Source organism: Pestalotiopsis fici (genome assembly GCF_000516985.1).
Source record: "Pestalotiopsis fici W106-1 unplaced genomic scaffold PFICI_Scf_5, whole genome shotgun sequence".
In the NCBI taxonomy this organism is placed as follows: Eukaryota; Fungi; Ascomycota; class Sordariomycetes; order Amphisphaeriales; family Sporocadaceae; genus Pestalotiopsis; species Pestalotiopsis fici.
The window spans coordinates 723,135-749,263 of NW_006917095.1; the positions used below are offsets into that span (position 1 = coordinate 723,135).

The 26,129-nt window shown below is 49.8% G+C and overlaps 5 protein-coding genes across 5 annotated transcripts; 3 read left to right on the forward strand and 2 right to left on the reverse strand.

The window, feature by feature from the left end:
- Positions 1–8,222: 8,222 nt before the first annotated feature.
- Positions 8,223–10,452, reverse strand: PFICI_07541 (uncharacterized protein; the record flags this gene model as incomplete). Its single annotated transcript, XM_007836122.1, has 2 exons — positions 8,223–8,995; positions 9,135–10,452. 2 exons carry the CDS (start codon positions 10,450–10,452, stop codon positions 8,223–8,225), a joined length of 2,091 nt encoding a protein of 696 aa, XP_007834313.1.
- A 1,300-nt stretch (positions 10,453–11,752) lies between these two features.
- Positions 11,753–13,466, forward strand: PFICI_07542 (uncharacterized protein; the record flags this gene model as incomplete). The annotated part of the gene is made up of 3 exons (XM_007836123.1): positions 11,753–11,807; positions 11,862–12,715; positions 12,789–13,466. The coding sequence occupies 3 exons, from the start codon at positions 11,753–11,755 to the stop codon at positions 13,464–13,466; spliced, it is 1,587 nt and encodes a 528-aa protein (XP_007834314.1).
- Positions 13,467–16,167: 2,701 nt separating this feature from the next.
- On the forward strand, positions 16,168–16,845 carry PFICI_07543 (uncharacterized protein; the record flags this gene model as incomplete). Its single annotated transcript, XM_007836124.1, has 1 exon — positions 16,168–16,845. The coding sequence occupies one exon, from the start codon at positions 16,168–16,170 to the stop codon at positions 16,843–16,845; it is 678 nt and encodes a 225-aa protein (XP_007834315.1).
- Positions 16,846–20,108: 3,263 nt separating this feature from the next.
- PFICI_07544 (uncharacterized protein) lies at positions 20,109–23,460 on the reverse strand (the record flags this gene model as incomplete). The annotated part of the gene is made up of 6 exons (XM_007836125.1): positions 20,109–20,428; positions 20,482–20,849; positions 20,883–21,091; positions 21,156–21,528; positions 21,580–22,430; positions 22,492–23,460. 6 exons carry the CDS (start codon positions 23,458–23,460, stop codon positions 20,109–20,111), a joined length of 3,090 nt encoding a protein of 1,029 aa, XP_007834316.1.
- Positions 23,461–25,109: 1,649 nt separating this feature from the next.
- On the forward strand, positions 25,110–25,984 carry PFICI_07545 (Cleavage and polyadenylation specificity factor subunit 5; the record flags this gene model as incomplete). Its single annotated transcript, XM_007836126.1, has 2 exons — positions 25,110–25,647; positions 25,722–25,984. 2 exons carry the CDS (start codon positions 25,110–25,112, stop codon positions 25,982–25,984), a joined length of 801 nt encoding a protein of 266 aa, XP_007834317.1.
- Between the last annotated feature and the right edge of the window lie 145 nt (positions 25,985–26,129).

The following is a 26,129-nucleotide window of genomic DNA, read 5'->3' on the forward strand; positions in this document are numbered from 1 at the left end:
ACTAGCACTAGTTTACTTTTCTTGTCGGCCGCGCTACCTACTGGGCAACCTGGGCTCGCAGACAAATACCTCCGTCACCTACCTTGCCTGCCTACGTACTGCTGCTCCCTCAAGTGCTTGAATGGAAACTTGTTTTGAGCGTCAGAGCCCCGTCAGATCGATGGAGACATTACAGCGCAGACATGAGAGCAGAGACAAGTGTACACGTTGGGGAGCAGTGAAAGATACGGACTAGACGGAGAGCAATCAATACACAGTAGAGAAAGCAACGAGATGGGTGTGGGAGACCGTTTTCTGATCGCGGAAGAGGGTGGGTATGGGTATTCTCGGAAATCTGCGCGTTACCATTGGGCTGAGAATGCTCATGGACCACAAAAAAAATGCGCGAGCCAATGCCGCTCCCAGTGTGTACGAATATGTACATTAGTTATTAAGTCTGACGGCGAATCCATGGCCGATGGCCAGCGTCGGGGGCTCCCCCCCTTGGCAGTGATCGGATTGAGACGGGTCGACTGACTTGACGTTACGCCCCCTCTGGTCTGTCCCCTCTCAAGGCTCCAGCTCTGGCTTTGAAGATGTTCTATTGTTGTCTGGTGCTACGCATTCTGCTTTGGAGGAGCACGCCAGAGGCCAGAAGAGTCAAGAGACGGTTGAGGTGGACTCTTGAGCCACTCTTTCTGCAATTCATCCACCCAGTTGAGGTCCCTCAGTTCCCACTGACCTACACTACCCTCATGTACCTACCTTATCCACTGTAGTATGGATCTCCTTCTCACTGTCCACTGGAATCGGCGCCGCATGTACTCTACCTATGTGGCCCCCCCGGCCCGCATGGATGCGAGTACTTACTTACTTGGGTTACGAGATAAGATGGGAACAGGGTTGACTCGTGTAAGTTTCCACACCGACAATAAGCTTTCGACTGCTGGGACGAGTGAGAGGCTCGCGATAGGCAAAGAACCACCGGTGAGGGATGATGAGTAAGGGTATGTAAGGCCTGAGGAAGAGTAATGCACGGCCTTTCTCTTGCTCTTCTGCTTGTTTTTCTTGTTCCTGGCAGCTGGGGTTGGTTTTGTTACTGCCTCTCCGTTACTGGTGTCGTCTCCCCAAATGCAATGCCTGTTCACAGGTTCTCTTGGATTTTGGCCCGAGCACGGCGCAGCGAACCGATTGCCGTGCGAGATCATCTATCTCTGCAATACGACTTGACTATGATGTAAGGTTTCTGCCAATCGTCTAGCTCATAGCGTACAACCGGGACACTATATCTAGCAACAAACCATATATGATACTATAACCTGAGGCTATGGAAGTATGAAAGCAAACATGATGGTGATTCCGTACGAAAAGTCTAAACTACTGCCATTGGTGACTGCTATCAAGAACTCGGCCTCGCAGTTCAACATGAGGCGACGTCGGTTTGCCTCAAACATGCTATTTGCTATACTTGTGCTGCTTTCTTATTATTACCATTCTTTGTCTGGGCGCGCATCGCAACCTCCGGTGGCCAATGCCTAGCAGTGGTCTTGTTCGGGCGGATGCAGCGCGGAAATGCTCGCGTCGGCGTCGGCCTTTGCTGCTGCTTTTTGCGGCGGCGGCGTCGCAACGCAGGGCTTGGTTGATGACAGAACAGGCAACGTACACCACAGTAGGCGTACACTAGTACCGCCCAGCTTGCCAGGGTCTATAGTGTAGGGAAATATGTTCGAGGTTGATCAAGCGGTCGACCATCCGTTGAGACTTGACCCTGTGCAATCTCGTGTCTACATTACTCCGTCCGTCGAACCTACACAGTACTGGCCTGGCAGGTTGGGCCGTCGATCAAGGAGCCTTGCTCGCGTGCCTCCGCTCGGCAACTTGTGGATTTGCTCGGCTGCCGTCTTCTTAACTTCGGAGGCCCAGCTCTACTTACACTAGGATCGTCCTGCCAGCCTCTTATTAGCTGCAACTAAACTTTGTGATGGGGGAGAGTTTTTATTTATTTTAGCACGCTCTTGGGTAACACGGCAATATGTGCTACGGTTTTCCATCATCGGCGCTTCAATTCGTCTGCCACCTCCTGACAGGCCTGTCAGTTCTGTCAGAGAAAAAGCACTCTTGTGATTCCTTTACACACTAGAGAGCTGCTGCATGCAACGCCATGCGTGACGAGGGGTTGCATGTATGTATGGTAAGTACATGCGCGCCCATAACTATACTACCTACTTTTGGGAACAGTCTCCCATGTATGTACTCTGCGTCCTGTTTTACAATATTATTGATCCATCGACTAGAGTAATGGAGCGAAAGTGGACAGGAATGTATTGCTCTCCATCTAGCCCATGGCCACCAGGAGAGACGTGCGACGTCGGGAGTGTTTCTGGCGGGCAAGACCACCCTGCCCACCCCCATATTAGAGAGTTGATGAGAATTGGATGTATTTTCGCACACGACGATATAGGCATTGTAGTGTTTTGGGCGTTGTCTAGATCCAGCCTTAGCCTACCTACCAATCCACCCATGGACTGAGGTCTATACTCATGCGCAAGTTTGGGTGTAAGCAGAGACATGCTTAATCTCGCAGGCAACAAGTACAGCTCGTTATAGAACTTTGCATTCGCGCCGTCGTTATGTTGCCTCGCCTCCCAAAAGAACGAACTCTGGGCGCTTCGGAATCGATTCGGAATTATTATTCACTGGTCAGCCACATAAACAGTAGTCCACACCAGGATAGTACATACAAAAGTTGCTTGCTTGTGGCAGCCCAGAGTGCCAGACGGGCGCTGGGTGCTTTTTTTTTTTTCTTTCTCTCTCGACCCTTGCAACGCCGGTGCTGTCGGTTGTCGGAGCAAATTCGAATAGAGACCCCCCTCGCAAACATGGGTCTGGGCCGCATGTAGGCTAGTGTAGTGGTAAGGGTGGTTTATTGCCGCTCGCGAGACTTGAAGCGCCTCATCGCGGCGGTTTCTCAACGTCAGCTCTCAAGGTTTCGACATGCGTAGCGAGCCAACCTAAACATCGCTTCCGGGGTGTGGTTTAGCATGCTGTTGTTCACCGCGGATCGTCAATATACTTTTGATTGCTTCTGTCTCAGAGTTCTGCCTATCTTGCCCATCTCTGGTCCATCGATCGCGGAGGAGCAAGAGGGGTTCAATTGCTATGTAGAGACACATGAGGCCAGCGAACCTCGACCCGGCTGGGTACGGAGGCAAGTAACTAGGTTTCCTGGAGCGGGGGAAGAGCAGATCTCAAGTCGCGCATCTCCATGTGCCCTCCCGTCCATTCTTCGCCAACCAAATTCTCTCGACCGGGTGTTCTATGCAACCATATGTAGCATCACAGGCCGTCCAAGCCGTCTGCCGTGCAAGTGAGCGGGCCAGGCGGGCGAGGAAATGAGGGGTGGGCGCCTGAGCGGAACCTCCCAAAGACCCCAGCACGCCAGAAACAGCCTGCCAAACCTCCCCAAAGAAACCAGGTGCTACAATTTTTTTGCTACTCCACGCCATTTTCACGATACCCTCGAGTATACTACTAAACTGGAAATGAAGTCGGCGCGCCGCATTCACGGCCGCACCTGCACAGGACTACTTTGAATGCTCCTCAGATCGTCGCGTGCTAGGTTCGGGCCTGGGCCCCTTGCCTTGCCTCGAGAGCGGGTTGGTGATGAATGGCGCAGCTCTGCACGCGACACTTTTGTCAGGCCGACCGTCCTAGGGCCGAAAACGAATGGATTCTGTTGGTAACAGCAACCTCGAACAGTGCTCAAGAGCTCCACCTCTCGCAACCAGAGCCTCGGGCAAAGAGAAAGAAAAATGTCTCTTTCCTTTCATTCACTCGCTCCCTCACTCTCACGTAGGCTTGCCTTTTGTCAATGATTCAAGCGCCAATCTCCGGGCTCCAGTTCAAGACTCTCGAGACACGGTTTCTCACTCGGACAATTACGTCCGCCTTTCCCAGCCATGATATCCACGCACACGACAAGATCATCGCTGTCAACCTGTCAGGTTTGTCTGGTTGCCAAGTTTAATGCCTACCTAACCAACCTGCCTACATATACATATATACATACATACGTGTTATGTGTCCAGAAAACAGAAATATGTGCACCAGTAGCAGTCTCCAAAAAATGGATTTGCCATGCCAGAATTAGTATACTATTGCATGCATCAATTGATTCTCTTACCCGCTGGCGCCGTATCCGCTTCTCAGCAAACGAGCCACTCACGATGGCTTCGTCGTCGGCCCTTTGCCGGTGCGGGAACCGCCACATGACAAGAGGCAAGAGGACATGACCAAAAGCAGCAAAAGCAGAAACACTGGCTGGTGCATTCCATGCGAGGGAGGGTAACGTTGTGGTCCCCTCACTGCGGCTCCTCGTCTCTCCTCTTTTCTCTTTCTGTTTTGCCCCCAGTCACAGAGATTTTCTTCAGATGCTTGCTTGCATAGCATTCCCCAGGTCCCGTCCCCATTTCTAGGAGACATGGTAGCACTCAAAATGAGCTTTGCCCGCCTTGCAGGAGAGACCGCGACGAACGAGCAGTGGCCACCATAGCTGTGGGCCACACACCTCGGAGAAGCGTGGAGTAAAAAAACAAATGTCTGGAGTTCCCTCGTGCCGCTTTTGCTTTCCCTGATAAACCATTTTCCCGGATCTAGAGATGCATCTGAGATTTGCTGTGATCTCCCAGAACCCTCATAATGGGGTTATGGATTATAGCCGCTGTGCCGAAACCATAATATCACATTTGATCCGCTGAAGAATCATTGTACATACCTGGACTTCGCTTGACTACTTACCTAGTCGATTTAAGGTTCTGCTGGTCGCAAGAAATGACGAAGCGGTAATCAAAAACAGAGCCACAGCAATCGATAGCTAGCGGCGCCGTGCTTGATCATACAAAGTCTCTCTGCCGAGCATCCCATACTGGACGTAGATGGTAGTGTGGAAGCGTGCTCTGAGTTCGTATACTTTTTTCTCGCTCTTTTTTTGGTCTTTCTTTTTCCCCCTCCTGCTTGGTCGCCAAACAATTTCTGCATGTGATTTAGATCATGGATAGGCGAGGAAATGCTGCTACGTATTGGTGTTCTTCGCTGGGTACTGTCACGGGCGTCAATGCCAAACCTGTCATGCACACTTTTCGGGTCAAAGGTGGTGTGCTGTCAAAGAGCTGCCACATGCTGCCTACATACACATGCACAGCTCTCTCAAGCTCTCCCCTCTCGATCTCCCTCAGCCTTTCCTTCACGATAACAAACACGGACCCGGGACCTAAGATTAGTTCTTTGGTTCCCGTTGCTTCTTTTGTTCGCCTCTCTGGACCCTTTTTCTTGCTTGTATGCATAAGACAACGCATCAACAAGTGGATGCAATTTCCAAAGTAGCAAAAGTAGGGGTCCAAAGTACTACTCTACTCTGCTACAAACAGTAGGTTATTACGCAGCTCGTTTCTGCCGCCCCAACTTTTGTGAGACGGAAAAATACCAGCGTTTGGAGCGTACGCGCGCCAAGAACCCAACGGTCGGTGTCTTGTGTAACCTTTTTGCTTGTGGGCTTTTGCTACTACTGGACGTACCATAATAGCTCAAAGCCATGGAGCCGTGCGTGGTCTGTCTGCGACTCTGCGTTGCCGCGCCTTACCTCCGCCAAGCCAGCAGAAAGCTAGGCCTATCCTAGGTCCTGTGGCCTTAGCAGGGCTCATCCCAGAAGCATGGCATTTGGCCGTTCCCGCTCTTTTTCAGGGTCCAATTAGTGGATGTGCTTAGTGGCAGCGAACTGCGTCTTCTTATCGGCCGGCGCTGATTGGCGAGTCACGTCCTCGGTGCCCAAAATGGAAATCCCAGCCTGGGGTCCTCCCCTGTCCAGCAACAAGACAGACGTTATGTACACTGAGACATGCACCCGATGCCCGCCAGCCGCCGCCGCCGCCGCCGCTTCCACCGGGGGGCCCTCTAAGCTCCCCTCAGCAAAATGCCACCCAAAATCAAAGAGCGCGCAAGGTGGTAGGGAATAACCTGCCAATGAAGCATGATTCCGCGTTTCCTTCCAGGCCAGAGACGAGACCACCCAACCTAGCCAATCCTTCTCAAGGTCCGGCCGAGGAGAAAAGCCAATTCGGCCTTTCCGGCACATAGCGGCTACTTGGCTCTGGCGATCATATTCTTCTTTCTCGTCTTCGAGAAGGAAAAAAATGTCCAGGCAACGTCAGAACATGGGGCATCCACAACGCCATCGCCAAGAATATCTTAATGAGGTAAAAAAGGAAATGCCCGACTGGATGGTAGTATTTTGTTACCCAATGCACCGAGCGCCAGAAGATCCCATTCTCTACTTCCGAATGGTGAGGGCAGCTATTTACATTTAGTCGCTTGAGCGAATCATGCTGTGTTCTCTTTTCTACACCGAAGCTACAGAAGCCGTGGGGTGAAAAGTACGTCAGGCCAATGGCGTTTTTCGCTGCATTGATTCTTCTCAAGGCATGGCATAGTAGTCCTCATCGACCATGTCATTGACGCTTAGGCTGTTTTCCGGCGGTGTGATGAAAGAGAATGTATTGAAAGACATCATAATCTACTATACCTACTGTATTGGGAGATGAGTAGATGGAAAATAACTCTGTGTCTCTTTCTGATCAACAAGCTTGCAGCTGGGCAGACATGGTGCTTGAATCATGTGAGGTCCAGTCAACCAAGATTGAGCAGGCATTACTGCCGATTTTTTGCATACTGGCTGGCCGTCGCCGCGGGGTATGAAAGTCGAAGTGGGCGGAAAGTTTCCAGACCATGCCCAAGTTTGTCGAAACCGCTTCCTCTCAAAGAGTTGTGGTTCCTATTGCTGAGGTAGGTACCCTAGGTCGTAGCGCAGCAGATCAACTCTCACTTCGAGATTCAATGTTGCTCATCATGACGAGGGTCGATTAGAGGATATGGGATTTTGCGAGGGGCAGGCAAGCTACTGTGTACCGTTGGAAGCGACAGCTGCTAATGCTGGTCCAGCAGTACGATAGCTGCAGCTGATTGACAATTTAGCTCTGAGAGCTTTGGGTAATGCCACTCATGCGTCCCCGGAAGTCTGCCCGTCTCCCTAGGAATCATCATTGCCTCCTTATCGGGATCCAGCCCGGTCCCCCCCCTCCCTCCCTCTGACGTAGAGGCTCCGTGCCAAATCGCGATTTGCAATGGAGCCCGCCCGATCTGGTCCGGCGCCAGGCGCTTGGGCACACATCGAGATGCTCGATCTCTCTCATAAGCAAACAAGCAAAAACATACTATGTAGCTCCCTCCAGCCAAGCTGAAGTGACAGCTAGCAAAGGAGGGGCGGGATCCTCGTTGGCATAGTACGGAACTATGGTTGGGTAGGATATCTTTTCCTGACTCGTCTGATAATGAGGCTATTTCCACACGATCCTCTTCATGCATCGAGGTTCCTCTCCGTGTGTCTCTGACCATCTCCTGTCTGAGGCGTTCAGATGGAAGGGAGGGGAAGAGAGATAAGGAGCGGAACTTTCTAGTTGTGCTTCATTGCAATGCATTGCCACGCCAGCAACCACGGGATGCATCATGATGAAAATATACATGGCACGGGCTCCAGTGCTTGTGTTGTTGTTCTTCTCCCGGCCCCCAATCTCGGCGAAGCTGTTGTGAAGCGAGATCCGGAACCACACCCCCTGGACTGAGTTCCGATATGGTTCGACGGTTGCGTGGAACAGGAAAGAAACTTTGGGATCGCAGCAGCAGCATTGGGACAGCATCGTACGAGGACAAGAAGATCCAAACCGTCTGGTTGAACATGTCATGTTACCGATGGCAAAAACAGAAACATAAAAAATACAAGTGATTATATTTGATTGAGTCTGAATCGTTTTTGATCCGCTACATTCATTCAAAGCTTTTCAAGCACTTCAAGGTAGGTCAGATAGGTAGGTTGTGAGCATGGCATTATCTAAACCTTCGATTTCAAAGGTCATGATATGCCAGCGATCATGAATGTAACTAAGATGGTTCTCTCGGTCAAAGTCACGAAATTGTGTTCCTTCAATGATAATATCCTATGCCGAAACAGCGATACATTTACTCCTACAGATGGTACTCCATGTGACGATATTTATGGCGAGCTCGGATACAAATGGATTTCTGAGACAGTTCATGGGTCGTGTCTTCATGACCAGGCATCCTACCATTCATGATGTTTTCGCCCAAGCAAGTTTCCCACAAATCAACTTGCAAGCGATATTCATGTGTTTCATCTAGTTGGTTTCCTGCGAAATACCTTCAACCCACTTCCCGCTCTTGCCGCCTTCCTTCATCACAACTCTCAGGCCCTCGATAACCATGCCCTTGTCTACCGCCTTGCACATGTCATAGACGGTAAGCGCCGCCGTGGAAGCTGCCGTCAAGGCCTCCATCTCGACGCCGGTCTTGCCCTCGCACGATACCGTGGCCTCAATCTCGACGCTGCCGCTACGGCGGGATTGCTCGTCTTTGCCCTTGGCCTCTTCCCCCATAGCAGCAGCGCCCCCAATGTCGTGGCCGTCAACCACGACCAGATCCACGGCGACTTTAGAAATGGCAATGGGGTGGCATAGCGGGATGAGGTCCGGCGTCCTCTTGGCCGCCATGATGCCGGCAATGCGCGCCACGCCTAGGACGTCGCCCTTTTTGAGCGCGTTCTCGCGGATCAGCGTAGTCGCGACGTCAGAGCTGAAGCGCACGCGGCAGACAGCTATAGCGGTACGGGCCGTTGGCTGCTTGGACGAGATGGAAACCATGTGGGCTTCACCCGAGGACGAGACATGCGTCAGCTTGGGCGGTTGTGATGCGGACATGCTATCGTCCTTGGCTGCCAGTAGGCGGCGCGAGGTCGAGAAGAGTCGGGCGTGCACAAAGGGGAATGAAGCGCCAGGTAGCAGATGCAGTGGAATTTTGGTCATCATTGTCGGCCGAGAAGAGTGGCGGTTGTCCGAGATCCATTGTTGGCTCAGCGCCAGCGAATCTGAACTCAAGTTTGGGTGGCCGCGATCTGCGTTTTGCAATTCAGTCTTTGTTGCCCGAAGGTTGTGTCTCCGGTTGATTGGTATTCGAGGCAAGTATTGCGCAACCGAACGAAAAGTTTCGACCAAAACCGCCCGAATATAATGATGATGGGATTGTTCACCCACCTATCAAGATCATTGGCCTGTTCTTCATATGCTCTAGCTCACCGATGCCCGCATGCTTTTCCTTTTTCCGCTTGACAGCCATTCCAATGACTTCCAAGAGCTCCTGCTCATTGGGGGCTAGACCTAGCGGTTTGGAGTTATCGATGAGCCCTTGCCTTCTGTCCATCTCAATCTTCTTCATGGCTTCAAAAGCCTCCTCTTCTATCGGCTCGCCATTGTTGGACTTTCTCAGGATATCTCGTACTGACACTTCCGCATTGCCAAACAAGCAGACTTTGAGGTTTCCATCGCTCGTGATGCGCAATCGATTACAGGTGCCGCAGAAGTTGTGAGTCATGCTAGTAATGAATCCAATACGACCCACGAACCCAGGTATCTTCCAGGTCTTGCTTGTGTCGTTCTTGTGGTCCCGGATTTTCTCCAGGCCGGGATACGTCTCCCGGATGAGATCAAGCATTTCATTGTAGCTGTACATCTTTCCCTTGTTCCACTTATTTCCATCGAAAGGCATGTACTCGATGAATCTAATCTCAATATCTTGTTCGCGGGTCATCTCAATAAAAGGGATGATCTCGCGGTCGTTGACTCCACGCATGACGACACAATTGATTTTCAGCTTGATGCCGGCCCCGTGACGGTTCAGTTCGAGGACTCTGTCAATGCTCTTCATGACGGCATCAAAGCCCTTTCTCCGTGTCATGATCTGGAACTGCCACGGGTCGAGAGTATCCAAGCTGAGGTTGACTCCCGTCAGTCCAGCCTCGACCATGCCCTCGAGCTTCCGGTGCAAGGCTAGACCGTTTGTCGTGAGACACAACTCCCGTAGTCCGTGACTTCGAAGCGCGCCAATCTGCTGCATTAGCGGTAGAATGTCCTTTCGGACGGTGGGCTCGCCGCCAGTCAGCCGGATCTTGTTGACGCCTTGCGAGACAAAGACCGAGGACAGCATGACAATCTCGGGCGTGGTCAGGAGCTCCCTTTGCGGGGACAGCGGGACCCCCTCCTCGGGCATACAGTAGACACAGCGCAGGTTACAGCGCTCCGTGAGCGAGATGCGCAGATAGTCATGCTGGCGCTGATACGTGTCGGTGAGAAAGTCCGAGAAAGGCCGGGCATCCTTCAGCCTGCTACGCCGACTTGGCGGCGCTGCTGCCGGCTCCTCAAAGTTTCGTCGGGAGATTCCATCCAGAGATGTGCTTTCCGCTTCCGCTGCAGAGGAGGCTATGCTCCTGGTCGTTGGAGGACGTAGCTGCCACGCATTTCGGGTATATCGCCAGACCAGACGTGTCGGGCTGAGCCGCAGTGAAGCCGCCGGCATGGTCGAGCGGTTGCGAGCAAAGGTTCAGCAGGATCGCTTAGCAAAAAGTGATGCACATGGCCTCGGTGGTCTCGGCCAGAATCATGCCTGCTCTGGAACTTGATAAATGTGTTCTGTATGCCCCCAAAGATGGCAAATTATCTGAATTACCTATAATTTGCCACGTCCTTGTCGAGTGGGAGGGCGCAGAGATAGATACCTACCTGTTCATGGTGGGGTAAATAAAGTGTGTGTCAGCAGACTTAGGAATCCGGCGCTGATACTGGCCGGGCCCGACCTTGAAATAAGATTTGGCAATGAAAGGACAAAGGTACATTGTGCCGTCCCGAAAATATTTATTGGTTGTCAACAGGAAATGCCCCCCCAAATATAAATGTTCTGGTCGGAGTGATTCGCGATAGTGAAAGGAAAGCTTAGGCGTGTAGTGAAGATTGAAATATTATAGCGGAGGATGCAATGAGTGACAGAGTTACAGGGAAAATTCACTGCTGTCCATGCCCTGAGATGAGCTAGATATTGCCTTTTAGGGAAGTACCCGACTTGAATGGCGCAGCTTCTATATTGTACGTACGCATTTCGCATTTGATGAATTGTATCATTAAATACGAGAAAGAAAGACATGAAAATAGTACGCGGGAATATATTTAGTAAATATACTTTTTTAAAGAAAAAGAGGACAAGCTTAGTTTCGTCGATTTCCTGGTGGGTAGGTAGGTAGGTAGGTAGGTAATACCTAATAAACGGCTGCTGAATTCAAAGGTTGTCATCAAGCGCAAATATTAACCCAGCAAGTTTTCGCGTAATTGGTCGGTCATCACCACCCACTCACAACATCAACAAATCCAAGAAAGATCGACACATTGGTGAATGCCGCGACAACGCACATGTTCACTGGCCATTTTGAATTGCAACTGCTTGCTTATGAGATTTTGAGCTGTTGGCAGTGTGAGGAACAAGAACTACTGTTGGCAGGACACATTTTCAGGCACATTTTCAAGCACAGGCACAGGCACGGACACTCAATCGCGTCCCCCTGGCGGACTATTTACTTTACAGGACGTTGAGCTAGGTAGATGACGGCACCCAACCCACTGACACGGTTCGCCTTTCAGTGGTAGCAGCAGCAGCAGCTTCACCGGTTGACTACAAACCTTGATCACACTTGTCCTGAAGCGTCACACGGTCCTCTACTTGGTTGCCTTGTAAGGCGACAGAGTCTGCATTTAGACCTTGACGATGCATTTCTCTCCGGTCTTAAAATGTACGCATGTCCAGTCCTTTTATTCTCCCCCCACCGGTCATGGCATTTCTTCATCCACGCCGAAAGATACACCACCTATCGCTCTTCACCTCCTGTTGTTGTTGTACCACAATCAAATGAAAGCCGCATACTGATCCCAGTTGGACAGCTTCGCCTCACAGCCTACCAAGTCCCGATGGCAAATTCATTGCAACACTGCTGCCAGCTCAGCTCAGAATCAGGGCAGTCCAGACCTTGACCGTGGAGCGGAGGATCAAGGTGCCTGCCGACCTTGCGGCCAGCACCACGACGTTTGTCTGGTCTCCCAATTCTCAGAGACTTCTTCTCTCTGCAGGTGACGAGATACACGTCTTCTCTGTCGTCGATGACGATTTCCATGCGACTGTACGCAACCCTACCTCATCCGTGGCCAAGTCAACTTTTGTAGATTTTGGTGCTACGGACAGAGAGGCCTGCGTCTGCTCTGCCCATGGCATCAAGCTATCACTATTCAATCTCGCTTCGGCCAAGGTTGTTGAAATAAGCAATCCCAAATTCTATGCTGCGTCGACCGCTGCCCGCGGCATCTCCTACCGCCCCCTTACGCATCATCTAGCGCTGCTTACCAGGTCCTCGGGCAAGGATTTTGTGAGTATTCACACTGCCGAGTCGAGAGAGGTGCAGCGATCATGGAGTCCCGATGTCGTAGATGCGCAGGGTCTCTCATGGACGCCGGATGGGAAGTGGCTAGTTGTCTGGGAGTCTGCCGCTCAAGGTCACAGAGTTTCTTTTTTCACCCCCGACGGCCACAAGTATCGGGATTGGTGCGGGCCCCTCCTCCGTCCTGGCGAGACGCACGAACGCTGGGGTGCGGGTGTCAAGGTTGTCACCTTCAGCTCCGACAGCCAGTACGTAGCAATTGGCGACTACGGCCGGAGCGTATCCGTGTTGCCAACGGCAAATCTAGCCCACGAATTGCGGCTCTGCCACCCTCTCACCCTCGAGCCCAAGGACACGCTGCAGGTAGGTGTAACCTTAACCCCCTTTTTCTGTTTCTGTGAATGAGCTTGATTGACCTGAAACCACTGTTCCCAAGATCTGGCAAGAGCAATTCGACTTATCCGACGGACAAGGCCCCGTTCATCGATTCGTCAAAGCTTCTCAACCGGTAGCTCCAGTCGCGCGAACAACACAGAGCGGACATGAATTGAAGACGGGCCCCCTATTCATGTTGTTTGACCAGTCTGCTACGCTATTGGCCATGGCTCTAGAAGACGCGCCGAGCACACTTTGGATTTGGGATGTAGCAGTAACTGAACTACGAGCAGTCCTCATGTTCCATGCCGAGATTGCCCGCATCGAGTGGCACCCGTCGCAATCGGAACTTTTACTTGTGCGGTGTGAAGGTCAAGACCATGCGGGTCTCGTGTTTGTTTGGGATCCCCTCAGCGATGGGCCAACTACAGTTGACTTCAAGTCCCAACTATCGGCAGGTCAAATATGCGGGAAGCCGTCTGCGTACTGGTTGCGAGCCTTATCAGGTTCACCGACCGTCTTCTTCACTGACGCACAATCCTACATGCTCGTCTCTGTGACAGACTCAGATGAGAATGATATGCCGTGGCTGACCCCATCTTCAGTCGATGATAGCCAAGCTGCACGATTCTCGTTGGGGTCCACTGAAGAAAGCAACAACAGAGAAGATAGCGACATGGGAGACGATGAAAGCCAGCCCGATGATACTTTTCATTTCAAGAGATTTGGGGTTGAGTAGCTGCAGCACTACCGTCTTTCGGTCGCTGCGTGTTCAGTATGACAAATGACAAGTAATAAACGACCCAGGGCTGCGGATATCCCAGGCTAGTTCACCGGGGCACGTCCAGTCACCTTCCGGCGCTGCCTTGCATGGTTGGCTGCCGCTACACTTTATTAAACGATATCACTTGGCGATATTGCTCAAGTTGCAATCGACGAGATCCAAGCTGGATCGAGTAACTGAGGCGCCAGAACTCACAACAAACGACTTTCCTACGGCCTTGGCACGTCTCCACCTTCTGTATAGTAACCGCCTGTGCGGTGCAATGGAGAGAAGGAAAGAAAGGCCTTGTGTCGCTCGCAGCAATGCAGCATGGCCTTCTTCCCGAACATACAGTATTGTGTATGTACGTGACTACGGCATCAGTGAATGTCGGTTCAACCAGCCGTGGGGCATGAGCATGTGGAGCATTGCAGAAGCATTGGCGGTTGGCACCTGCAACTCATCGCCAACCATTGCCATTTGTGTGGCTGTCAGGACTTAGAAGACTTTATGCAGGTCGATCAACTGGGAAATCTCCATCACATGGGCGCAGCCGATGTACGTCAGAAGGTTTATGCTGTTTGCTAACCCCCCCGGTCGCTTCGTTTGGCCAACGACGACAATGGGGCCGTGATCTGGACAAATTCGAATTCTTTTTTTTGTGAGACTCTCGGCCATCTACTTTACGAGGTTGCTACATACATGGCAAGCCGGGTGTGCCAACAATCCAACGACCTTGTTGCACTCGTCAAAGGTCGTATTTTCTGTAGCGAGTGGACGGACCAACGATTTCATGGACTGATTGGTCATAGTGCCAGCGGCAATGCATAGGCGGTTCCGCGACAGCACGTTTAGCATGGCTGTGCCCCATGTTGACAGTTGAGTCGTACTACCACAAAAAAAAAATCGGAAATGCGGTGCCCCCAATTCTGGACCGTGTTTCTCGACGGTGCCCCCAAAATGTGCTGGTTCGATGAGCATCTGGCCCCCGGGGACCATTTCACTAAACGGCCCCCCACGAAGAAACGTCGACCGACCAGTCCAGCTTGCTTACCGGCCGACCTCTTGGCCAGGTGTGCAACAAGTTACAGCTACAAAGGCACAACCATAGATCCGGCAACCGGGAACTGGACAAACCATAAAATGTTCATACTCGAGCCTTCACCTAGGTCCAAACTCCGTAGAGGCCCCGCCAGTGTGGCTTAAGCGCCCGGCTCTATGCATCGAACTACGTTGCCTATCACTTGAATTTCTCCTCCTTGCCTCGCCTGGGGGGGCCATGTTTCGCACATTGTCACTGTATCTAGTCACTCGTCACGTATTATTCGTTACCGACTGATCACGTATCCCAGGTCGGCCCGTTGGTTGTTGTGCCTGGGAAACAATAACCACCAACAATAGGTTTTGATCAATCACCAACTATCTACACCTGCACGACTGATTCCGGGCGTAAGTCCTTGCGTGCGTCCATAGATCCAACCATCACAAGAGCAATTGTAAAAGATGATTGCTTTTTTACATTGAATGAACATGCAGCCGGTGTCATCCGCTGCAGGTCTGCCAAGATACCATTGGGCTATTAGATAGGAAACTGCGCATATACAGCCGGCTCAAGATGTCGCCCTCTTATTCCAGACCTCCCTGATTGGTGTCTGCGTTGCTCATTTCTGGGGTCGCAAGATCCTGGAACCTGTACGCAATTCGAGCAAGCATCTTTAGATTACACATATTTGACATCAAAATTGTCCGCTGGCTCCTCTCCAACAGCAGATATCCGCTGAAGATCGTGTTTTATCTGAGCCCTACCCCAAGGCGGCTTGCTCTCGTACGACGAAATATAAAAGACTCGTCAACGGGCCGTCCCATTTCCCTTTGTTCCACACCCTCTCAAGTCAAGGGTGGTCCTTGCGTCAACTATAGCATTGTTTTTCTTTCTTTCAATGCGGCTGCCCGTACACAATGTCGAGCGACACCATGATCCGTCAAGTCCCCATCAACAACACCATACAAGTGATTGTAGGCCCAGGCAACGTGACGGGTCTGTATTACATCCTTGTCTCCAATGTATGTCAATGCCTTTGGTGAGAATTGTGCCTCAACGAAATAAGAGACTGATTTGGCATACACGAAGTTACCATGGCAGACCTCGTGGAAGCAGGTTAAGGACCATGTGCGGACGGTCTGTTCCTCAGTTGAGAGAGTTGAGATCTTCAATGAAAGCACTTCAGGATGGGTGTGTGTTCGCGGGCGCGAGAACTTCCGTGCGGCAATGCGTATGTGATATCAAATCCTTGGTTGCCCGTTCGAATCACTGATAATAAAAACAAGGTCATCTGGGATCGACGCCCTTTCAAGACCGGCCAATGTTCATAGATGGAAGAAACGCCAAGGAGGAGATTCCCATCAAAAGACTTGTAGGAGGTCCAGAGAGGCTACCTTCCTCTCCGCGGTCACCTCGCACTCCACGAACAGCGCCTCAAGTTATGCATTTGCCCATCAATACTCCGCCATTGATGTCGCCGACAGCCTCGGGCTATGACCATGCAAGTGATCCTTTGATATTTCAGAAAGAAAAAGGCGTCTAATTGTTATTTGATCTAAACAGTGGTCTACACCAAGCACAGTCTCACTTGTGTCCAGTCCCATAAATTATGGAATGCAGCCCATGCACCCATCAATGGGCGTCGACTATCAAGATGCCACATCCTGGTATCAGTCTCATGATCACAGCTATGTGGACAGCTCGGCCATTCTACCCGGCCCAGTTCCCACATATCAGGCAGAGTCATTCTATCATATTTCACGTCCAAGAGACACGTATGAAAATCACTACTCCATCACAACCGAACCAATCCAAATCCAGACCCTGGCAGCCCCAGCAGTTATCGAGACCGAGTATCGGAAAATAATCATTAGGGGACTATCTAGGCGGACTCAAAGCGATCAGATCAAATCCCTCCTCCGCTCAAGGTGTGGCTTTGGTGGTACCGAAATCAACAGCATCAAGATTCCGAGATCCAGAGAAGGTGGTAATCGAGGACACGCGACCATAACCTTTGTCAACATGAATTGCGCGGAAAAGGCAGTACAGAGGTTGCACCATTTCAATTTCGATGGTCATCAGCTCGTTGTGAGGCTGACAAACGAGGGCGTCTCTCCAAACGAAGAACGAAGAGCAAGATCTCAGCGACAACAAGAAATTTCGCCTCAGCAGCAAGAGGCAGGCCCACAGCCAATCGCAACTAGCCAAGAGAACAGGGAAGAGAATGAATCCATCAATAGAGGCGTCATTATTGCGAATGGCTCCTCAGGCCGGCCTACAAGCCAGTCAAGTGAACCTCGGTCTCGGGGGTGAGAGACCCATGAATAGGTATTAGAGTTCAGGGCTCCTTTCTCTAACCTAGAGGAGTCCTTGCGAACAATGCTACAACGTATGGGAAAAAATAGTTCTATTTGTGTCTAGACTCGCTCGGGGCGTCTTGATTATTCGGTTTGTGCGACGTTTCTTCTTCATGGGACAGGATAGAATTCATGAGCGCTTGTCTATTCCTAAAACCAAAAGTCTTTTGTAGAGCCTGGCCAAAAAGTTCAGCAACAATCGAGGTCCAAGTCACGTATTTTCGCAAATCGTGGTTGTGATTAATGAGGACAACCCTGAAATTAATACCTATTTCTTTCGAATGGATGTACAATCAAGGATCTGTCACATTGCATCACGTCGATCGCGATTGATGAGGTCAATTATTTTCGCCTACGTAGCTTGGGCTACGAGGCGTCGTTATTAATATCAGATCTATCATATTCTCATATTCCAATCCTAATAGGCAATTGATATGCGTTTGATATCATGGAGGCTTGTACATACATAAGATTGAAAACAAAAAGAAAACATATGAAATAAATCCTGCTCGGATCTACCACCTGGGCGGGTTCGTTTCTACCGCACCTCGACAGGAACCGCAAGCATGGTTTCGGAGGCGAGGATTATGATGAGCCAGGTATCAGAGAATTGTGCATATATGTAAGTGTCATGTATGCTGCCGCATTTCATCATCCGATGGGCCGGGCAGTGGGGGGCCAGAGATGGGGAGAAGAGGGGGGATCCATCCCCAGGGACTCCAGGGACTCCAGGGACTCGAGCCCATCTATGCCCTCTCAGCCGTCTTTTCTTTCCCACCTCGTCTCTGCAGGCTCCCGCGAATATTAGAGGAAAGGCGAGTTCCCCCGTAAGGTTGCGGTGTGGCCCGTCCCGCAAACCTTGATTCCGTCCTGGGAAAATACAGTTCTCGTGGCAGCGGGCGGACTTTTTTCTTGAATCCCCTTGGAGAGCAGTGAATGAGACGAACATTGTTTGGAGCAATCGGATATGGCCGTTCTGGGAAATACCGATGTCGGGTTACTGCTTTTTTTTCGGGTGGGTTCATTCAACTGCGAACGGGCTGAGATCGTCGTGGGCAATGATATCTCGAGTACGTAGAGCCAATCTGTCACACCCAGTCGCAATGATATCGTATCCACGTCTTTGAAGATCAAGACCATAGGCATGTGTTATTTACAATTTACCTTCAACTTGCACACATGCATGTTTCACAGAGTTCTGCCCCTTGTGTCGTGACAAGAACACAACATAGGAGAGATATAATATTAGAACATGGGTACGGCAGTCGTAAGCATCTTGCAATGACTGGATGAGACGGTGCGTCTTTCCAGTCGAGAATCTCTTGTCTGTGCTCTGTCATCTTTTCGCCCTTGGCGCTGAGCCCATGCCCTGCAGCCTTCCGTGAGAATAGATATGATCACCACTATAGGTGACATGTCATCATGGACGGCTTTGCATTAGTACGGTACAATGTAGTCAGCCGCGGAGCCGCATATGCAGGCGACCTTTTTCCCTCTGGGAATTCGCTGATGGGGCCGATTTTGACCACCACCAAAAAACGTGGCTTGCAGGGTAATTTTCTCGTTTGTGGGTTTCCCTACGAAATGCAGCGGCCATGGTAATAGGTCAACTTTTTGAGCCTGCTGGTGATGAGAGTGGTGGCTACCGCGTACATCGGGTAAATCACTTCTCCCTTGGGCGTCTGATGATGGTGTGTGGTTTCGTTCCTCTCCAGCGTGGAGTAGTTGCAGCATGGCTTGCACATTTATCGAATTTGTGAAAAGCAATAAAAAAGTGACTGGCGGTTGAGCAAGACCCAGTATTAGCCAACAAGTAGGATTTGAGAGAGCCCTGTATGCAATATTTTCTCCGTGCCTAGCCGCGCGCTCGAATGTACAAAGAGATTCGACACCACTGGCCTGTCTACTTTAAACAAGGTGGTGGTTGTACAAAATACTGTGCGTCGCTTCCTCCCCATGCTGCTTTCCACAGCAGGGGCCCAAAAGAGACTGTCGGACAGCCGTAGCCGAATACGCCTCCCCTCCTCCCCCCTTCGACGTGGGAATGGCAGGGTACTCACGGGCGAGAGTACCCGGAAGTAACACATGCTAGGTATGTGGAGGGGGTCTCCGCCGGATCATATTTCCTAACATATAGATGTGTATTTGGTTTTTTCTTTCTTCTTTTCTGTCATGATTCATTGATATTTGGTGTTTATAGAGCTATTGGCTGTCGTTCATGTATAAGTATGCCCACTTTCTTTTGGCTGCTCTGATCCTTGCCATCTTTTTTATTAAAATCGATTACAGATACTGTCAACGTGTTCCAAGTTCTTTTTATGCCATTGCAGCGCATCGATTCCTTGCCAATGATCTGCTGACTATCATAGATTCGTGCAGCAATATCTGACTTGGCTGTCTATTGACGTGGTTGTTCTCACGATCTGAACCATGATGCCTGCCGTATAATTTGATTCTGTGTAGCTAACCTCACCGCACAATACCACGGTTGCATATTCTACTCTTGGTATTGTCTATGGCGATCCTGGAGCCTTCAATGATTTGCCTTCAGATAAAATGAATTGATTCTTCAAGCAATATTGTAAATGCTTAGTCCTGAAAACGACCTTTACGTTTTTCTCACCATTAGCACCACGAGTCAATTATTTCATCAGATAAATTTGTACTCTTGATCTATAAGGATACACTGCCAATCTTACAGGAGCACAATTGCGGCGACCCTTCTACACGGCCAGATTTTTTTTTTTTTTCACGTTATTAGCTGGCACGATGTGACCGCTAGATAATTCATACCGAACGTTTTGATGCTGGACAATTTATTGCAAGGCATGTCTAATGTGGAAGCTATACTTAACGCGTTGGTCTCTAGTCACCGTTTTCTTTGTGTATTCCCTAGAGATCCCAGTGTTTTCATTGCTACCTTCTCCCGTATCCCATGCTTGCTGCCTATGTTTTCACTTTCCGTTCTCTCAGTATCTTCAGTCCCGCCCTTCTTTTTTTTTTTTTTTTTTTTTTGAATCTTCCTTGCATTTTCGAGATGCCCAGTCTCGAGCATCACATTATGTTCAATGCAGAAAAGCAACATGTACAGGTCAGTACCTGTGATCGACTTTGGCCAAGAACATTCTCATGTTTCCTTGACTAAATAGCTTGACCAAAACTTGATCTTGCACGAGCAAGGATTTCCCGTTTCATAGTATTCCATGAGAAAAGTTTCAATCAGGATAGACAAATGACATCGCGGTCATCTTCTACTGGAACTCCGAAAAGGGCGTCAGTAGTGGACAAAACTTTGCGGACCTCGACCCGAGCAGCTCTGGAGGCATCAGCCAGGTTGCTACCAATGACACCCGACTCGAAATCGTATAAAATGCCACTGATGGACTGAGTGATACGAGCAGAAAGTTCCGACTCGAGCTCATCGCAAATTGCGTCCAGCTTGCCACGGGCACCGCTGGTTGCTTCTGAAAACATCGAGGAACGACTTTTCTTGACGGAACGCAACGTCGTGTCTTTCATACGAGAGTACATTCCGGCGCCTAGTCACTGATTAATTCATCTTGTATGTGTAATTTTGTGTGGTGGACTTTACCTCTTTCTCTTGTGCAACGTTCATAGATCCGAGTCATGTTTCTTGTTACAGCAGGTGTGAACTCTCTGTTGGCTTCCCGCTGCAGCCTGGTTACCTTCGACTGGAACGTCTTGAAGATATCCTCGTATCTTACATGCTCCATCAGAGAAGCCTGGAGAACTTTATGGTCCTTCTTTGGGATACGACCCTTGACGTTGCTGTGAAACTTCTCGCGGACGCTCTGAGACATGGCGGGAAACTTGGCTATAGCATCGGGAATTCGAGCACTGAACACGACCTCCCATGAATTTGCCAATAACTTCTTGATCGGCGCTGCAAGATCTTCGTTGAGGTCGACATGGCCTACTGACCTTGTGGTGTGCACGCCACTGCAACGTGTTAGTAAAGAACATCCGAAGCACCGAAATGGGGAGACTTGCTTGCGAATACAAATGGCCTGGTATGTGTTCCATGCGTAACCACCATCAATCCGCGGGCCAAACCATTTCTGCGCCGTCTTTAAGGCCGCTTTGGCGGCCGATGTGCTCGACCTATCGAATTTGTCGTACAGATATCGAGCCAATATGGCACGACACTCTGATGTGACCGTTTCGGCAGCGAAATCCAAATCCTGGACATTATTAATATTTTTCTGAAAAAGCATTTACTGTGATGGAATAGATCGATGTGCATACCATTTCAAGTTGATCCAAGTCTTTCTTGAACATGACCTCAGTCAACTGGGCTCTGTTACCCTTTTTCTGAGCCCAGAGACTCAGAGTCAGAATAAATTGTCTGAAGTTCTTCATGTAACTTCGGGCAATATCCTCACGGGAAGACTCGGTGAGCTTCTTTGCGAGCATTCGCAATTGAGGCATCCCAGTACTTTCTAGTGTAGAAAATCCTTTTACCTTCTCATCCCTTTTGAATCGTCCTCTCAACTTTTGGTAGGCTTTTGAAGAGACACAGAAGACCGGAAAGGATGAGGCGATTGCTTTATAGTCTCTGACGTTGTGTTCAGGGTTGAATGATTCCTCACTTTCGCGTACGGCGAGCTCTTGGTCCGATCTAAACAACTGTTAGTCTCGATCGTAAATTTGGATTCTGGAAGATAACTACTCCTTGATGCCTCGAGCAAAATCTTGCTGAATGGCGTTCTTGGAAAATTTGTTTCGGCTCTGAATACACAGAGATTTGAGGTCAATCTCAGCCGCCGACTTTGCCCTGGCATCTCTTCTGTGTTCATCAAAAGCTTTATCCCACTGAGTATGCAGATAATCCTGCTTTTCGTGGATCTTTGTTTTCTCGCGTTGCAATCTATTGACCTCATTCCAAATGCGCGCTGGTGTGAGAGACTCCACGGGACTCTCCTCCCTGATTGTTGGCTTCTCCTCAATCTCTTCCTTGATAGGGTCGTTGTCGCCATCGCTGATGTCGCTGTCAGATATGGATATTGAATCGAGGTCGATACGGCGCTTCTTGAGAGGTGTGGTATTTTGGACTGAAGTTTTTCTCTTGCATGGTGCACCGGTGTATGGCTGAGCCATGTTACCCTTATCAAGACCAGCGAGCTGTTCACTCCAGTGATCGATCTGCTGTTGAATCTGTTCTATAAAGAGCTCGACTTGACGAAGATCATCTTTGATACCTTGGCATTCTTCTCTGCTTTTATCAAAGTCGGCCTCAATACGTTGCAGATACTGCAGGCGAGTTGACATGTCTTCCTGGCCTCTGAAAGATTTGGCAGCCTCCACGACTGAGATCTCATCCGTCTTGGAGCAAATGAATGTGACGCGGTCGAGTTTGCAATCGAGTTTCAGTTGTAGCTTGAATGTTTGGCCCAAGAGCTTTTGAGCTGTCTTGTCGTCGACTGCTCGTGTGATCGGTGCGACGATCCATATGTATTTGCAGTTTTCAATGTACTTCTCAGCCATAGCTGCACGAGCGGCATTGGAATCTTGCACACCAGGCTGCAGGTATTGCGTTAGTTATGGTATCTAGAGAGAAATGAGGGAAACACGATGTACTTACCAAGTCGACAATGACAGCTCCTGTCGAGAGAACATCTGCCTTAACAAAGATGCGAACAACCTTGATTAAAGGCCAGTATTGAAGTTGCTTCCTTCCGCCAGCTCTTTTTCTCTGGCCCTCTTGTGCATCGCTGTCAATGTACTTTTGCATCTCCTCGAAAAAGGACGCGGAGTCTGAGTCGGTGATGATGTGCTTCGCTCCAAGTACAGCTTGTACATATGGCGTACTGGCAAGAGTGTCGATGTTCGTATCTGCAAAGCTTTCCTTTGTCAACTCTGGATATACAGCATTGATTTTAGCCCAGGACACTCCTGCTTCTGTCTCTGCGTTCAAAGATTCTCTAACGACCTCGCCGGCCCCATTGAGAAGATCATGAGAGAGCTGTGAGAGCTCGTTTCTCCAGTCGTCGGGAGAGATGAACTCGACTTCAGCTCGATAGCGCTCATCGGGATCATTCGAGGCGTTGTATGACAACTCGGTAATGACGGACGTGCAGGCACGCATGCAATTTGTCGGCACGATCATCTCCTCATCCAATAGAGCATTGACAATGGAGCTTTTGCCAGAACCGGTGTCACCAAGCATACCTATCACGGTCTTTGTCGGCTTGTTTTGTGATCTCAGTCTCTCGATGGTAGTCAGGAATCGGGCCGCATCCTTGGCGTCTGGCTGCTTCTGCAGTGCCTTTTCAATATCGTCGATGACTGAAGTCGCTGTCTTGGCACGAGCCTCAAGCTTGTAGGTCGATATCTCTTGGACACACTGGTCAAGGAACTGAAAATGTATGTTCTCGGCAGGTGACTCTGGTGATTCGATAGCTCCTTCAATCTCGCGTGATTCATGTTCGATAGGTTGAAGCCCTGCCTCATCCTGATCGAACGAACTGGCGATCCGGCGCAGTCTCCTGAAATTTGCTCTGTGCGAGCCCGGCTGCAAACCGGACTTTACGGTAGAGTTTGCAGTACCCATGATCCCGACGAAGAAAGTTGCACTATGCGAACAACATTGGCTGGAATTGAAGAGAAGAATGGATTGAATAAGAAAGAGAGGGGCTTGGAAGTTGACACAAGAACAAAATACAGTAGATGCTGCAGTCTTGCTGTAATTGTACGTCAAGTCAGAGTCGAGTTTGAGATACTTGAAATGTGATGAACCCCCAGAGATTTTAACCACCAAACGTTGATGGAAAAGAGTAGAGTTTTGGATGCAATTTGCACTTTTGTGGGATTGGAAAGAAAGAAAGACAATGGGCTTGACCAGTTTAAAATAATTGACAATAGATCAAATGAAAAATTGCTCTTGCCAAGTTGTTGCGTTCAGATGCAGAATGAAAATTTAGAATCTAATACACGCTCTTGCCATTCCATGTGAACACTTCAGCAGAGGACAATCAGTAACTGCATGTAGCTGAGTATGTAGCAAGTAGACCATGGGGGTATGTACTGCAATGAATGATAGGGTCCTACCTGGAAAATATTCTTGACCAGCTTCAGTCTCTAGGTCGTTGTAGGATTTCCCTTGCGATTGTTGTGCCACAACATTATACGAAGCCAGCAATTCAAACATTGTTCGCCATTTCGATCCTCCTGTAGATATGCATTCTACTCAGTATCTCTTGGCTCTTTATTCACAGCAAAAATCTATTGTTGAGCGAGAACAATCGGAGTCTGAACAACATGTTATCATATGGCTTCGCGTGATGTTCATCATTGGCGTTGGCCACGGGATAGAGACATGGCGAGCAGATGAGAAAATCCAGTATTCCAGATAATTTAAAATTCTAACTAAAAAGTTTTAAATACGGAGACTGCCTCATGCAAGTCAATCTGAATCCTATTTCGCCACGGTTGTAGCGAAGAGTCCTGTGCTGACTGATTGCAACTTAAGTGTATACTCATCAAAGAGAGGCGATGATTGGTCTGGAATCTCAAGCCTGTGCCTTCCTACCATTTTAGCGTCTAGTCGCTGAAGTAACAGGGCGATAAAAAAATCAATGTCGATCGAACAAAAACCGGAGAAATATTCATCATTGATTTCCAAGAAAAGTGAAATGTGTTGCATTTTCTGACATTGGATTTAATCTCGATTCTAGCCATGGTATTTGCATCGATGTTGTAGCTCAGGAGTACAAAGATACTTTACCTAGCCTATCACCTAGGTTAGTAAATCAATGATGCCTGTCTGTGCGGCGACCGCCTCAGGTACCGAGTGGAGCCCCGTTGGTCGGCCGGAGCTCTCTAATAAACTCAGCATCTAAGCTCAGCTCAAGGGAGTCAGGGATAGCTCCAAAAGACAACTGTCAGCCTACTAAGTACTCACCCAGCCTGAAACCTAATTGACAATTTCTCACCAAACCTCACCAAAAATTCTTTAAGACAGAAGCACACTGCGCCGAGCAGGAGGAGACCAATTGACTGACAAGCAAGCACGAAAACTACGGTGCAGCTAGTGTCCTTGTCCTACACGAGAGAGCTCCAACGACACAAGCGACGAGCGACCTGAAGCTACCGCGACGACATCCTGGGCTGAGCACTTCGCCAGCAAAGTTGAAGCAGCTCGGCCAGAAATCAGCGAAAACTTAAAGATTGATACACAGCTACACGTATCTGGACATCAGGATGTCGACGGTCACGGCAACAGCATTGCAATCGGGCCAACCCCCCATCATCCCACTCGAGTTCAACGGCAACCAACCCAAGACCATCCGACTCTACCCGCTTTCCAACTACACATTTGGCGTCAAGGAGACTCAGCCCGAGGAGGATCCATCGGTGATAGCCCGTCTGAAGCGTCTCGAAGAGCACTACTCAGAGCATGGCATGCGGAGAACCTGCGAAGGCATCCTCGTTTGTCACGAGCACAACCACCCGCACATTCTGATGCTGCAGATCGCCAATGCCTTTTTCAAATTGCCGGGCGACTATCTACGACCAGAGGATGACGAAGTCGAGGGCTTCAAGTCGCGGTTGGATGAGCGCCTGGCGCCAGTGGGCAGACTCGGCGAGGGTGTTGAGCCCGGCAACTGGCAGGTCGGGGACTGCCTCGCACAGTGGTGGCGGCCAAACTTTGAGACGTTCATGTATCCCTTCATCCCAGCACATGTGACGCGGCCAAAGGAGTGCAAGAAGCTCTATTTCATTGAGCTGCCAGAATACAGTACGTCCACTGTTATCGCAGCAAAGCAGAATTTACCATGCTTAATAGCCTTGCTAACACTCATCCTTCAACAGAGGTCCTCAGCGTGCCAAAGAATATGAAACTTTTGGCTGTGCCCCTGTTCGAGCTCTACGACAACACGGCACGATATGGTCCCCAGCTTTCGGCCATTCCCCATTTACTTAGTCGGTACAACTTTGAATTCGTCGATGAAAGCGGAAATATTGTTGCAGCCACGCCTGGTACGGGCCCCGAGGGTTTTGTACCACAGACACACGTCCTCGCCGGTGGCGATGAGGATATGCGGGATGCCAAAGACGAGAATGGCGGAAGCTGAGAAACGAATGCATACTCGTCACAAGAACGACATTGAAGAGAGAATATGCACAAACTCTGACAACAGCCGACATCAATATGCCACTGAGCTCGTAGTCCAAGTATCGGCGGCGTGTAGCTTAGAAAAGAGCTGAGGCAGGAGATGT